Raw genomic sequence first — 15,859 nt, forward strand, 5'->3', positions numbered from 1 at the left:
CACACAAATCTCTCTTTCCCCCTTCACTTATAAATCTTGCTTAGAAATGTCTTGATTGCAAATAATAATGTCACTCAAGTCCTCTTTAAAGAGCTTCCCAGAACATTGTATATTTTGCCAGGGTGTGTGGCCCTACCACTTGTCATCCTCAGCTGCTTAGTCCTACACTACAAACCCACAGCTCAGGTTCTCTGGCAGCCCCAGCCGCTGCCTTCTTGCTGATCCTTCCAGCTTTGCATTAAAAACTCTGGGCTTCTCCCAAACGTGTAGTGCAGGAACATCCCACAATTTCTGAAACAGACTAATTCTCCTTATAATTTATAAACAGTATCTCAACTAGGGTCCATCAATACAGACAGTGTAGACAGTACAGTGAGTGTGTTTTATCTAGACATTAACAAGCTGGTGGAAATAATGAAAAATTCTGTGAAGTTTACTTTTACATAGTGTCTAAATCACTTGGCAAACTCCAGAATATTTTTCATTCGAAAGTACTATTTCAAAATATTTGCATAAATAGCCTTGAATAAATTTATTCCTGCTGTTCTAATTGCCACTGAGGAATCAAATTTCAGTCTCAAAAAACTTCATGACTGAATGCAGTCTTTGAACTCCCTTCTTCCCTGATGTGTAGGGTCACGCAACAGACACACATGCACAATGTGTAGCACCATGTGCTGAGAAGAAGCTCTGACACTGAGTACAGACCAGGTCTCAGGCTTTGGATGGATGTGAGCATCAGCTGACTTTGTAGCTGGATACAGGGGATCACACAAATCTCTCTTTCCCCCTTCACTTATAAATCTTGCTTAGAAATGTCTTGATTGCAAATAATAATGTCACTCAAGTCCTCTTTAAAGAGCTTCCCAGAACATTGTATATTTTGCCAGGGTGTGTGGCCCTACCACTTGTCATCCTCAGCTGCTTAGTCCTACACTACAAACCCACAGCTCAGGTTCTCTGGCAGCCCCAGCCGCTACCTTCTTGCTGATCCTTCCAGCTTTGCATTAAAAACTCTGGGTTTCTCCCAAACGTGTAGTGCAGGAACATCCCACAATTTCTGAAACAGACTAATTCTCCTTATAATTTATAAACTGTATCTCAACTAGGGTCCATCAATAAAGGCAGTGCAGACAGTACAGTGCGTGTGTTTTATCTAGACATTAACAAGCTGGTTTATACTAGATAGTTTGAGTGCTATCAGCAAAGAAGCTACAGAACATATCAGCAAAGAAAGGTAAATATGTGTTTTTCCGGTTTGCACTGGAGGCCATGCTAGTCTGGCTACAATTCCCACCCAATGCACTTACTAAGATTTCAAATCCTTAAGGAAAACATCTAACAGGAAAGGCAGGTGCTGTGCTACCTCATCAGGATTCTTTTTGCCCAAGCTAGAATTCAGCCGGGAAAAGTAATCAAGAGTTTGAAAAAGCTGATTTCTGCGTTGTAAGGAAAATTTTAGGGACAGCGTTTGAAATGACATCTAATAGAGTAACAGCATATAACTCATCCTGTGTCATCCAAACACGGCCTTAAGGGTAGGAGAGCACACAAGGGGAGGGAAGGCTACACTGCTGACCTTTCAGAAGAGGGCAGTGAAACGAATGTTACTTCTCAATAGACAGAGAAGACTGTTAAAGAAAATTGCACTGATACAGGTTCCCAGAAACGAATGTTATTTCTCAATAGACAGAGTAGACTGTTAAAGAAAATTGCACTGATACAGGTTATTTTTTCTTTTCCACCCTCAGCATCTAGTAGGTGACCTGTGATTTGCGCTTTCATCTCATCGTGGAGTCAGGGATGTGCATGGTGTGTGGTGGTAGGGTTTGCTAGGTAGGAGTTTCCTTGGTAGGGGCTAGGCATTGCCCCCAGCTGCCCCTTTACCAGCCTCCAGCAAGGCAGGGTCACTTTCCACATCTCACTGCTTGAGTTTGCTTTCAGAGACAAGCAGACATCTCCCCAGCACCTACATTTAGCTGCTACATTTTTCCTTCCTGACCAGGCAGCTAAAAACTTCCTTTAAATTTGAAAGAACAGTGTTACACTTGGACCACATCACATGTTTTCCAGCCCTGGGGCCTGGTACATGAGCTGATTATGCCTGTGCATGGGGGTAGTGCTGCTTCTAAGACACGGTAAAGCAGGGTCAGCTGCTTGCAGGTCCTGTGACAGCCTCGAACTGCAGAGCCGTGGTTTGGCTTCTTGCCCCAAGCCAGGCTGGCAGAGCCCAACTGAAGCATCTCCTTGTCAGCAGGCAGCCACAGGGGCTGGGTGGGAGCAGCAGCACTGGGGATGTCTCTGAGAGCACCTCTGTAGAAGGGTCATGGTGCAGGAGTTGGGGACTCAAAGGCGGCCTCAGGCCTTGAGCAGAACCTTGGAGTCCTCAGTGAAGCGCAGCCACCAAAGGAAGTCATGATCACACTCCTCGGAAGGTCTGATTTTTCCATCTGGTATAGGAAAATCCTACAAATATCTACACAAGCCAAAATGTAATCCCGACTCTGGCTGGCCCTGCTGGCAGTGAGCAAAGCTGTGCTGCTGGTAACCTGCTCTGAACCTGTGAATGTGCAATTCAGACTGTCTGGAGAGCTTCACAGTGCCTAAATCGAGGCTTTGTCCAAATGGTTTTGTCTGGCACATGTAAGGATGAGCAGAACCTATTAAGATCATGTTAAGGTGAAGCTGGAAAACCTTATATTAGGGAGACTGTGATGATCAAAAATAAAATATTTAAAGGGATAAATTAAATGCTCAGGATGTTCTCAGATCATTTCCAGGAAGGAAAAAAGGCAGCACACATTACAGGGGAAAAATTAGCACAACAGGTAATGTGTGTTTACAAAAGAGAAAGAGAACCAGATTCTCACACACATCCCAAGGGCTAAACAAGTTGAGCTCCTGCCAGTAATTCCCAACATGGAAACTTTGCCAAGTCCGCAGAAGAAACATTTTAAAAGACCCCATTCAACTCTTCTATTTGCACCTGGACTGAAAAGAAACTGCTTTAAATTTTCTCCCAAAGTCCGTTATCTTTAGAGATGACACAGGGTCAGCTGATCTCTAAGTCTCTTTTTTCAGGGGGATTATGGTTTGGTCTCTTTGCACATTTCACATACCCATCAAAACATTTATCTCTAAATAAATGAGATGGGCTTGGGATCTTTCCTACCTAAAGAAATAGGCAATGACAGTCAGCAAAACTCTCAGCACCTATTTATTTTTGCAGCTAAAGGCCTGAAGTAAAAACAATTTGGCAACTGTGCCATTCCTTTGAGATCTGAACCCTGTAAGAAGGCAACTTTATCGGTGCAGGGAGGCATTGGATAGGTAACCAAAAAAAAAAAAAAAAAAAAGAGAGAAATTGTTTTCATAAAATGGCAAAGAATGTTAAGTGACTTGTTTAGTCCAAACTGCCTAGCAGTGTAGACTCTACATGGGCTACTGAATTTGTATAAATTTGAAATAAACTGTAAGCCTTTGAACTTTATGGCCTTTCCCAATGGGAAGGAGTAAAAAAAAAAAAAAAAAAAAAAAGGAGTGCAATGTCTTTGCTAACATTGCTCCAGGGAGATTTGGTGAATCTCTTCTGAATTCGGAATCTCTTCTCACTTTGATAAGCAGTACTTTCTCAGCTTTACAACCTATGATCTATATTCACTGCCACTACAAGAGAATGAAAGGAATACAGGGGAGAGAGTCTGGTCACATAGACAAGATAATGATATTTGCCTTAAATATGTGTGATAGATGTAAGACAAGTCTTTCTGTTGCCTCTTCCAAATTGTTCACCTTCCTCTCTGCTTGCTAAGACCAGCTGTGAGATGCTGTTGTGACAAAGACCCCAAATAAGAGCATTTATTCTGGAAGCTCAAAATACTGCCCTGATTCATATTTTCAGGGCACATACATTATTTATATCTCAAATTTCTTCATTTTTTGAAGCTTGTATTTGCAGTATGGGAAGTGAAAAGCACCAGACCTGCAGGTAATAACAGCTGGGTTTGGAACTGAAAAATACCACGTCAAGAAGCCTATTTATTGCTCAATCCCATTATCAGTGCCCCAGGGCCAAGCTGAGGCATGCATCTGGGACAGCAGATTCACATATCTAAAGATGACATGAATGCCCTTATTTCACTCAGGGACCTTCAGTGCAGTCTGGTTTTGCAATAAACCCAGAACCTCCATTAATCCTAACAGAACAGATCATATGTAGCTAGAAAATTTCCTTTCAAAAGAGCAAATGAGCATGACACGCAAAAGCCTGAACTGATTGCAAAAACCCAAAATATCATTAAAAAGTTTCACAGAACCTCACATACCATAAAGTTAGCCCCTCCCTTTTCTAAACACACAGTTGGTTTGTACAAACTTCCCCAAAATAACTTCGGTATTGGGATGTCAGCCATAATCCTGCCTCATACCTGGTTGGACTGAGATCAAATCCTTAAGAAAGACTTTGCAAGACTTTTCAAGGCCAAAGAAACCAAGCATACAGTAATTTTCCAAGCACGGCATAATCCGTGACAAGCAAAATTTGTTACATTTAATTGAAAGAAACAAAAATCAACCAGCAGATCCCATTTACCACCCCAGACAGGCATAAAAACTGATGCCTGGCAGGTGATAAATCTTTCACTCATCTTTGTGTTACCTACTTTTGTTGGCTAAATTGGCTCTTTGGATTGCCCCACCTGAAATTCCTTAGCCTGGCAGTAGTTATGATCACCTTTCACTTTTTCTTTATACTCTGAGCAGTGGGGGCAAATAGTTACCCACACACAAGCCTTTTTTCCAAATCTTGTGCTGACCTGAATTTTCCCCAACTTAAATGCTGCCAAAAAAAAGAGGTTTACTGTGATTTCAGCAGCAGATACAGCCCATCAGTTTCCCATAACATATATGTCAAACATAACACAATTAGTTCTGAAGCATGGAGGGGACCGTAGATCTCAGTAAAACATACCTAGTCTACTAGCAATATGTAGTCACTTTTCAACAGACTGAAGCATTAATTTTCTTTAAAGATTTTTTTTTTAAGTAGTGTTTTATTTGTAGCTCAGCTACCTCAGGAGATAAGTAAAGGACATGATCTCCCTACACAGGATCTTGCTCCACACAACAGGAAATGGCTTCTGCAGCCAGGCCTATTTCAGGATCTCAGCCCAGCATCCAGTCCTCATCTCACGCCGACTTCTCCTACTCTGTGCCCAATTGCATGTTCTTTCCACAAGCCCAGGGATGGCTGAGAATGGAGAGGAAAAAACAACTGCACGAAGCATATAAAGGTAGAACTGTCTCTGAAGGGAATAGACTTTTTACCTTGAAGAGCCTCTGTGGAGAAACTGAAATAAACCTTTTACCAAAGGACGCTTATGCTCTGAATGGTTCAATTGTCTGAAAGCAAATGGAATAGGGTAGGGAGATGGGAGCCACAAAACCAGAAGCCTATGCAGTACAGCAGCCATGGTTTTTGCAAGACATTTCTTATCAAACAAAGCACTTCAGGAGTGGTTTGAAATGAACTAAGTACTTCAAGAGAAACTACAATTTTGTCTGTACACAGAAGTTCTACTATACTGATGTAAATAAAAAAGTGCAATCCCATCCAAGTCTGGTTGCAGTGATAAAGGTATGAGGCTATTCATACTTCTATAGCACAGTCTGATATGGAAAGAGGAATAATTTTCCCAGGAAAAATTACATCTATATGTAGGCGTATAGGGCTGTATTATATTACCATAACTATGCTAGTAAAAGAAAAATTACAACTCTAAATAACACAGCAATGCTGGTTTCAAGACCATACACAGAGTAGGTATTCACTTCAATGAGGCTCTGGGCCTCCTGTGTGGTTCCATTTCCTGCTTCCTCACAGTAGCACTGGGACTTTATGCCTTCTCAGCAACATATTTTGACTTCTCTCTGACTCTCCTGCCCACACAGTGTATACAAGAAGTTAAACTTGCTTCCTCAGTTTCTATAGATCAGTGATAAGTGTGAAACCTATTTCTCAGATACTCTGGACAAACAAGGCCCTATACCCTTCTGGGCTTTCACAGCAGTTGCCAGGACAGCTTTGTGATTCAGGTTTTAGGAGTGAAGTCCAGCTGAGCTACTTGCAGACTGGTAAAATGCTCATGGAAACTACTGAATGACAAGGATGAAGCTTTCAAAACAGAGTTCGTCTGTTCTTGAAAGGACATAACACCGCATCCTCCAAAAAGCACAGGTTTTTACTCAGGCTCTTGGCCAAGAACTCTCAGAATAACCAATCTGTGTTTTCTTTATACCTCCATTGCTAGTGAGTTGTGCGCTTGCCTCAGTAGAGTACAAATCTTTTTCTGTCAGACTCATTTCACAGAAAGAAAAGAAAGCCTGTGTTAGAAAACCCAGGTTCCTTGGAGCAGGAACAAATACATTCTGGAGCTGAGTCCTTCAACACGCACACTAAAATGCTCGCTGACCCCAGCTGCTGGCCCTGCCTCTCTCAGAGCCTGTGGGACAGCTAAGCTCCACGTGAAACAGCTCCAGGGGTTTATGGCTCCCTGACTGAGGTAACCCAAAATTAGCACTAGTTTAATATGTCAGCCTACAGGCTGCAGTGGTTCAGGAGCAGCTTCGTGTGCAATTCCACAACCTCTGTGAAGGGACCAAGTGGAAAACTAACTGGAGGCACTTATTGATTTAGCTGTCCACCCTTAATTAACTTATACCGGTGCCCCAATATTACTGGGATAAAATATGGATCAACCCTGAACTTAGGGTTAGTTCTAAATGACAGGTTAAATCTTGAACTAGACCCTTGCAAAGCTCCTTGTTTTTCTCTCTGACAGCTCACATTTCAGTTTGTGGTGTGCTTGTTGGAATGACAGCCTTTTCCACATTTAATTGCATACTGAAATGAGCAGCTGTGTGAGTGATTTGTCAGACAGTCCTGGGTGGGTGGGACCCTGTAATAACCATCTCTGCTGTGCTGTGCTCCGTAATAGCATGGGGGATTTAGTAGTGTTGACCCAGAGGTTTCCCTACACAGTGCAGTGTACCTCAGTAGTTTGAAGCAGGACCACTGAAACTAAGTTTTGTCATACCAGGATGCATTTATGAAAAGTTTATTAACTAACCATTAATAGATCCTTAATAGTTACAGATTATTCAAATAGAGATAGTTGCTTAAAGGTATCCAAAACAGGTGGTGTAAGTGGGTTTTACAGTCTAAAAGCAATTCAGTGCTTATAATGTATGTGGGGGTTGCAAAAACCCAGTATGTATCCATGTACTATAACAGTATGTCACTAAATCACAGCTTTCATTTAATAAAGTAATGTCTCTTGCTGTTACAGTTCTGAAAAAATCTGGCAATGTGAACAGAATGTAACTAAGGCAGAGATGGCAAAGAAATGCCTGGAACAGCAGCTCTGAGGGGCATGAACGGCGCTTGTCAGCACCCCATCAAACAGTGATGACTTCAGTGTCAACATTTTAAACAAACCCTCTCTTACTTGGGGAAAGAGCGTGATGGATGGGCACATTATTGTTGCATTTGTCCAAAGTCAGAGGTTATACTACTTACAGCAATCTCAATTAAAAGGCAGCGCTACAATATTCAACAGAGCCCAAGGGCAAATTATAAGAGATCCAAATGCATAGAGACACTGTCCTGCTTCCAGCATCTTGCGCTTTACTAAGAGCAGCATCTCTTCCTCTGACCATATAGTCAGGACTTGGGAACTTTTGGAAGGATATCACTGTCTTTTTTTCCCGACTAGACTCTGCTGATAGCACACACTGTTCTTAATCAGAAATGCAGTCATACCTATTAGGCATTTCATACCTATTAGGCATTAACTCTTCATAAATTAATAAACGCACTCCTCACATGATGTGCTCTCAGTGTATATATACATGTGTGTGTAGCTGCAATATTTGCATTTATTCAGGAGTGAGTAAATTCTCTTTTGTTTGTTTCAATGTGAGTAAATTCAGCTTGGGTCAGAGTCATGCTGGGTGCGCCTTTTGTATTTGTAGAAATCTTTTGGCTACCCCTCCTTGGGACTGGCATTGCACAAGGTGGTTTTTGAGCATCCATCTGCTTTTCCGCACATTTTGGCTTCAAAGTTAAAACAGGAGATACGGCGCTCATTAGTGGCAATCAGTGCACTGTTCAGTGCTCCTACGGTCTCTGTAAAAGCAACCTGTCCCAGCTGAACTCAAAACGGAAATAGGAATTTCAGATGAGATGTGAGAACAAGGGAGTGCCTTATGCTACAGCCAGCTTAAGTATTAGACACATTTCGTAAGCAAGGAGTCCAGCCAACCCTATCACTGCACTTTTATAAAACTGACCTCAGTCAGTCCCCACTGAGATGTCTCTATGTGACCTGCTCTCAGGGCTGCTAGAGAGAATCTCTTGAAGCTTCTTGTTAAGTTCTTTAGAAGAGACATGGCACAAACTGGACTTCTGATTTTTCTACTCATAAGCATACTACTGTTGGATCAGACCATCAGCCAGGCTTCCAAATTCAAAGCCAGGAAGCACAGCAAACGTAGAGTGAAAGGTACTGGGTTTTAACTGGGAGGAGGGATAGAAGCTTAAAGACTGCACAAGTTTATTATGTACTTAAGTAATATTGCATAAACCAGAAACTAACATTGTACAAATGCTTAGTAACAACTGACAGTTGAGTCTATATTATATCTGTCTTTGAAATATTTTTATGTGAGTTAGCGAAACTAAAAATAAAGTGGTAGAATGAGTTGTGGAAATAGAGTTGTATAAAAATTGTAAATATATTGCTCTTTTATATCTGTTCCTCTCTGTTGACATTATTTAGGACTCAGAGGTACAGTTGAGAGGGACTCTGGCCAATCATTCTTAGTTATGTAGTTATATTGACTAAGGTCAGAAGAATGGAAATTTATGTACATATGGTGGAAATGGAATAAAATACTCAGTCTCTGAGGGTTATTGTTCAGGTTTCTGTACCATTTCCTAATTTTAACAGAATGTCTGACTAATATTTGTCGAATATTACTTTACCTGTGTGACAAGTACTGTGAAATGGCAAGTCAAACTAATGAAAAAGAATTAGCAGAAAAAGGTAAAGCATAAATTCCCAGAGCAAAGCTTACAGAGCAAATAAAAACCCGCTGAACGTTGTTTGGAAATGTCTGTGTATTTAATTTAAAGACTTATTTCTAATAAAAGAGGGTATGATGGAGGTTACACTGACAGCAAATATTTAAACTCTTAGTCAATGAAAAAAGCACAGCTTAGATAAAACCGTTGTACAAAATGATGACACTACTCTGGCGCTGTACAGTTATATATGTACTTCTCCTTTTGAATCTCTACAGTTCTTAGCATGGTGTCCTCAGGACAGGCTGCTTATACATTTGGTTTGCCAGCACATTCATCTGTCAACCTTCCACTGCTTTTGAGCTTGAAACAATTTGGCAGAACTTTTATGAAGGGATGTGGCGGGGGGGAAGAAAAAAAAAAAACCAAAAAACAAAAGAGAGAGATCTGCATTAGTGTCTCACTATGAAAAGACTGCACCAGGAGCTCAGCTTGTTCTGCTTTTTGCCTCTTTTGAAGCAGATGGGGGACGTGGAGAGGCTACTGTGAACTAGGAATGACAGGGAGAAGCATGGATTGAGAAACTGGGAGTCCTGCCTTGGGAAGCATGGAGTCACACAGGACAGCTGGGGGCATCCCCGCAGGCAGTAGGGAGGATGGAGAAGAGATGAGCTTTCTGGGGTGCAGCTGAAGGATTAGGTGATGTAACACAGATCTGCAGGAACTGTGGTTTTGTTAGTTCTGCTACATGTGAAAGAACTTATTTATTCCTCATGTTCATCACTGTGGCTTCTGGAAGGCCTGGTTACTGCTGCAATCATATTGTCATCTTGTGCAATGGAAACATGCCTGCTCATTGTTGGATGGTGGTGGGATATTATAAAGATTAAGAAAAAAGAATGGAAAAGAGGACATGAAAATGGAGTTAACGCGCAAATTAGCTTTTTTTCTCGTCCCACCATCTTCTTGGTGCTTTTCTAAGTGCTACAAAATGGTGATTCAGACTGAGTTTCTTTGACTCGAATCACCAGGCCCTCCCTGTACTGACAGAGAGAGGAAGGCTCCTCCTAGAGAGGGGAAATTGCAGTTCAGCAAGCTTGTTTGCATACATTCAGGCTGTGAAGTTGGATTATATTAGTTCTACCTCGCTGTGTTAAAACAAGAGCTGTGTGAAACTTTCATGCTCACAGAAATAATGTTTCTTTGAATAAACACAACTTGTGTCCTGGCATGCTAAATAACTATTTGCTGCTACAATCCATGGATTTCAAACAGTTACTAGGATACAGTCCAACTGAAAATGAGATTGAAACTATGAGGGTAAGAGGTAAAGGTGGATTCCTCCTGTTTCTTTATATGAGTCCTACAGGAATCCTTTCACTAAGGAAAAATCTTTAAAAGAAATCAAAGCATCTCAGCAATCCAGAATCCCACGCTATTTTGAATCACCTTTTAACATATAATATTTAAATATTTTTTTGCTTGCATATTTGTTGATTTCTCTGTGTTTCTTTTATTTAAGAAAAAGATGACCTAAAGACCCAGATTGACAAATTGTGGCGAGAAGTAAATGCTCTGAAAGAAATGCAGGCACTTCAGACAGGTAAAGCAGCTTCCACTGGTCAATGGCTTCCACAAGTTATCACTGCCTTCCTTCTCTCCTTCACTCCCATCCTTCTCTTTAATAGGGATTCCTCACTGAGAAATACAACTCTTTAAAAGCATAACGCCATAGCTGTAAGGGTGAGACAAACGTGGAAGGAAGCATTCAAGTAAAATCAAGTCTGAACTAATGGTGTTCAAGTGATGATTCTTCACTAAGAGCAAGAATTAATCTGGAGCAAGAACTGCTTTTGTCTTTGCTACGCACTACCCCAAGCTGTGATTTTAGTATAATCAGACAAAGGCAACAGTGAGGGTTGCTGGGTTTGAGAGGTTAGATGGTCAAGGAGCTAGGTCCACAGCTTTGGTATGAACATGGGCTAAGTATCAAAGCAAAAATATTAATGGAAAAGGCTGAGAATACCCCCAAAAGGAAGCTAAAAAGACTGAGGCTTTTTAAAGTCTGCACTTTGCAACATTCAAACGTGAACATTGCCATAAAACTTCAAAGTAATACCCACTGTGAGTTCAGAAATATCCCGTATCAATATGCAGAGTCCTTTAAGTATTTAAACAGCCAGATGGAAATTTCCAAACAAAATAAGAAGGGTAAATACACAGGCACCTACTAGACAGTTGTGCTTTTTCACAGCTGTTGACACAAACCTTGGCATTTAAGCATGTACAAGAGGACACTACAGAGGAAATGACATCATTCACATGAAACAGAATATATTTTCCTCAGGGATGGTAATATCTGAGTTGTCCTGTTTTACATCTTGGGTTACATAGAGGTTTTTGAGCTTTACAAAATATTTTTATTTTAAATTTCTTATAAGAAGACTTTAGAAGTTTCTAAAAAGAGGGAGCCTGTGCTAGACAAGTAACTCTTGTTTAAAAGTAATTCTTGTATTGCTTCCAGGAGGAGCTTGAGAGCAAGCATGCAGTGGCTTAGAAATGAAACCAGAGCCAGGAGATCTTCTATCCTCAAAACTTATTTTGAGATATATTCTAAATTCAGAACCCACACTCTTCAATTGGATTCTAAATTTGGCAAAAAGAGATCTATCACCCCTCTAGCTCCAACTGCGTTTATTAATGTCTCTATGATACTTGAAAAAGGAGTTGCTTCCAAGACACACATTACAATCTGATTTCCTCTTTCGCTTGATTTTCCTAGGTCTCCTTTCTACCTACCGTGAAACGTTGCCATATGCCATTTAGCAACACATACTTTCTCCCTAAAGAGACCCAGTCTCCATCATTACTGCAGCATTGTTGAAGTAGATAAAGTCTCTCTGATCTTTCCCATGAATGTAAATTTGTTAAAGTATTCAACATTTAGCAAATATGGTCATCACTTTGGGCATTAGCAGTTGGAAAGTATAAAATTTTAAGTATAAGCCCAAATATAAAATGATGACCCTGAAAATGCAGCTAAGGAATGCAATGAATACTACAACTGGAAATACTAAAAAACTGAGACATATAGGATATGGTCCAAAGTGGATTTCCATATCCTGTTGATCAGATACATAATTACTTTTTTTTACAAGAACAGATGATAGGAATTAGAAACAGATTATAGAAAACATCAGGACAGAAGATGTTCATATTGTTTCATGACATACTTCTAATATAAGTACAAGATGAATTCAAGCATTAAATGGAATAATCTGAAAGTAGGCACATGCAGGATTGTAAAAATAATTGTCATGGGAGGTTTATTCAAGACCTTTGCTACCTTCCTCAGCTCAGAAGGAACACTCCTTCGAGGGGAGTTCTCTTTCTGCAAGTAGTTTTCTTGGGAGAATCCGTTTTCCACAGAGCTGCATTAGGAGAGCTGGAAAGTTTAAGGAAGGGGAGTTCTCTTTCTGTAAGTAGTAGCTGCATTAGGAGAGCTGGAAAGTTTAAGGATTCACTCCTGCAAGCCTGCCCGCACAGACCTTGGGCTGGAAGAACTCCGAGAGCGGTTCTACAAGGCAATTCCAGTTACAGAGCATATGCCAAATTAATATTCTAGTACATTTGGACTTTACATCAAGACTTTCCCATTCCAATGGAACTAAAAGCAAACAGATTTATAAATGCAAATGTTTAGATTATTTGGTTTAGATTGTCATGCAAGCACAGCAATATGTGTACACTTTAAAAAAGTGTTTATAGATCTAAGTCACTTTACCTCATTTGAATTTAGAGTTTGAAGGGATAGACTTTGCTGGAAAGACCAGAAATTAAGAACTAAAGAGGCAAATGGGTACTCTACTGCAGTTGGAAATATACTTCTATCATTCATCCAGACAGAGATTTGAATTATGAATTTCAAATCAGTGCTTTTCTGCTGAGCAGGGCACATCTTTTTCTGACCTGCCTTTGTTTGCTAGGAACTGGGTTTGGTCAATGCATAAAACTTTACTTTTCTTTGGCACTTAAATATCATCTCTTTGCTATAAAGCCAAGTAGAGATTTCCTGATGACCAATTCAGATCTGCCAGCAATACAAACATCCATACCTCATCCATTTCATCAGTTTTAAGACTGATGAAATAAGGTAAAAATATGTGAAAGAAGGACTATTTGCTAAAGGAAGATATATGATACACTGACAACAAGCCTGGGTTATATTTTAGCATTCTGAAACAACAAAATAAAAAAAACCTCGAGAGAATTACATTGCTGAAGGGAATCTGAGGCTCAAGAACCTGAGGTTTATCAGCATAAACACAGGAAAGATTCTCCAAAGCACGTTATGGTGTTAAGATCACAGCTATGTCTGTCCTTCCTCTTAAATGGCCTCTTCTCTGGAGCAGCTTTATAGGAGCACGCTCTGCTTTTAGCCATCCCTTGTAGTGGGAAGGTGCTTTACAGAGTACCTGTGAGCAGTCTGTGCAGGCTTCCCAAAGGCACACTAACATACAAGGTCCTACATGAACAGGAGGAATGGCAGGGAAGCCTGATCTTTCTGTTACTTTCAGGCCGACTCTATGGTGCCAAGAGCCTTTCACTTGCTGACGGAGTTGTCTGCTTAAATTTCCAACATGCCTTTAGGAAATTATCGTTTTAGGTAACATTATTCAAAGCTATAGCCTTCCCAACATGCCATTAGGAAATTATTGTTTTAGGTAACATTATTCAAAGCTATAGCCCAAGCTTTTACTAAACACGAAAACCAATATCTATTCACAGTCTGTCTCCGTGGGACAAAGGCCCATAAGAAGTGCTACCTCGTATCAGAAGTCGCCAAACATTTTCATGAAGCCAATGAAGACTGCATAGCCAAGGGAGGGACACTGGCTATACCAAGGAATAATGACGAAACAAACATTCTTCGAGATTATGGCAAGAAAAGTATGCCTAGAGTGTCTGAGTTTTGGTTGGGTGTCAATGACATGATAAATGAAGGGAAATTTGTTGATGTCAATGGCATGGCTCTACAGTACTTCAATTGGGATCGTGCCCAACCGAATGGGGGGAAGCGGGAAAACTGTGTCTTTTTTTCTCAGTCATCACAAGGCAAATGGGTGGATGAAGTCTGCCGTACTGCCAAAAGATATATTTGTGAATTTCTGATCCCATAATTACATATTCAAGTAACCATGACCATGTTTTGGGTTATTAACAGGCAGCTTTCTTGCTAATAACCCCTCCTGCTTGGACAGTGGCAAGTTAGAAATATCCATCATCTGCATTGTACTCTTTCCTGAAACAGACATTTTCTCTATTAATTTATTTTCTATTCAGATGCTAAAATATTATGTTTAGTGAGTGCTCTTATTATGTACAGGAATATACATTATGTTTTGACTTACATTGTATCGTATTTTTGGCATATTATTTCAGCCTGATGTTCGGGTTGCTCGAATTCACCTTCTATTTCTGCACTTTGTATCTCCATGGTAGGGTAGTATTTACTTGAACTCAGAACTCTAGTGAATCTATTGAAAGTTTACAAAAGATTGCTGTATGGTGACATGTGCAAATATAAGGTGCAGGGATCCTTTCAGTTCTAGTGTTTAAGAGGGACCTTGGGGATTATGTGAGCTCCTGTGAAAAATCACCATCATCCTTATAGAGTTTAACAGAATGGATCTGTGACCAAGAGTTTTACTGATGGGTTAAGAAAGCCACACGAAACAGAAAAATCTGATGTCAATTTTTAAACTACATGGAGTTAAAAGTGATACAGTGCTAGAAAGTGGGGGAAGTAGTTGTTCTAAAACATCACTTAGCGTAAACATGTTTGTTTCTAAATGTCTCAATTATGGTAAAATATTAGATGTTATTTGGAAGATTTCCATAGAAGAAATCAACCTTCAAGAAATACAAAAAATCAACTCTATAAGATGTGCAAAAGCCTTCTTCCTGCAGGATCAGGAAGAGGCTTTATTGTTCAGACAATAATGCTGCCTTAAAGCACAAGTAGAGAGGGAGGATCCCTTTTCTGGGCACATCACTGCTCATTCCCCTCTCTCCACATGGCAGGCAGCAGGCCTGATTGGCACAAAGGAGTGGGGCCAAACCATGGCTCGTTTGGCCACCTGCAAATTTTCCCAATTTAACACCTGATATTTGAAAATGGAGTAAAATGCGCTGGTTATTTTTTTTGCTGTTCTTAACCTCACAATAGAGATTTGTCTTCATGTTATAAATGGCAGTTTCTCTCTTGTGTAAAGGAATTTCATTTAAATATTTGAATATATTGCTGCTTGGAGGTTAATTCCTATTTTTAATCTTTTAGTTGTGCAAGATTTTCTTAAATTACACAATAAATTTGCAATTACTGGTATATAATTGTAGTTGTGTTTTTGACAGCTTATGCATCCATCTGAAGGCTGTTCTTTCCCAGGACTTTTCTTGAGGATTCAAAAGGGGTACCGTCTTTGGGCACATTATATTATGCTTTTTCTTTACTAGTGTATGTACATGCCACAGGACAAATTTTGGATCCCTGCTTGCCTAAGTGCTGTGTGAGATCCAACTGTTCAACACACCACTAATGTATTGTAAATAATTTCAGTTTCCAACACTTTGTATTTGTAAAATAGGCCTAATTCTGAATTCTCTCACTTAGCTCCTGAGTTAAAATAAAGGAGCAAGAAGTCCCCAAATATTTTCTATTTTCTTTCAAAATCTACCAAATTTTGCTAAGGTTGGGATCAATATTCCTTTTACTTG

General features: G+C 40.1%; 1 protein-coding gene across 1 annotated transcript; it reads left to right on the forward strand.

The window, feature by feature from the left end:
- Positions 1 to 8,385: 8,385 nt before the first annotated feature.
- On the forward strand, positions 8,386 to 14,943 carry CLEC3A (C-type lectin domain family 3, member A). Its single transcript, XM_014942242.1, has 3 exons — positions 8,386 to 8,561; positions 10,605 to 10,685; positions 13,871 to 14,943. The coding sequence occupies exons 1-3, from the start codon at positions 8,447 to 8,449 to the stop codon at positions 14,260 to 14,262; spliced, it is 588 nt and encodes a 195-aa protein (XP_014797728.1). The 5' UTR covers positions 8,386 to 8,446; the 3' UTR covers positions 14,263 to 14,943.
- Positions 14,944 to 15,859: the final 916 nt, after the last annotated feature.

This window comes from Calidris pugnax, unplaced genomic scaffold (assembly GCF_001431845.1).
Source record: "Calidris pugnax isolate Ruff unplaced genomic scaffold, ASM143184v1 scaffold28, whole genome shotgun sequence".
Classification (NCBI taxonomy): domain Eukaryota; kingdom Metazoa; phylum Chordata; class Aves; order Charadriiformes; family Scolopacidae; genus Calidris; species Calidris pugnax.

Excerpts from the sequence above, each read along its gene's own strand:
- CLEC3A (XM_014942242.1), top strand. The coding sequence starts at position 8,447 with ATGGCACAAACTGGACTTCTGATTTTTCTACTCATAAGCATACTACTG. Across the intron at positions 8,562-10,604 it reads CAGCAAACGTAGAGTGAAAG|AAAAAGATGACCTAAAGACC; the intron begins GTACTGGGTTTT and ends CTTTTATTTAAG. Across the intron at positions 10,686-13,870 it reads AATGCAGGCACTTCAGACAG|TCTGTCTCCGTGGGACAAAG; the intron begins GTAAAGCAGCTT and ends ATCTATTCACAG.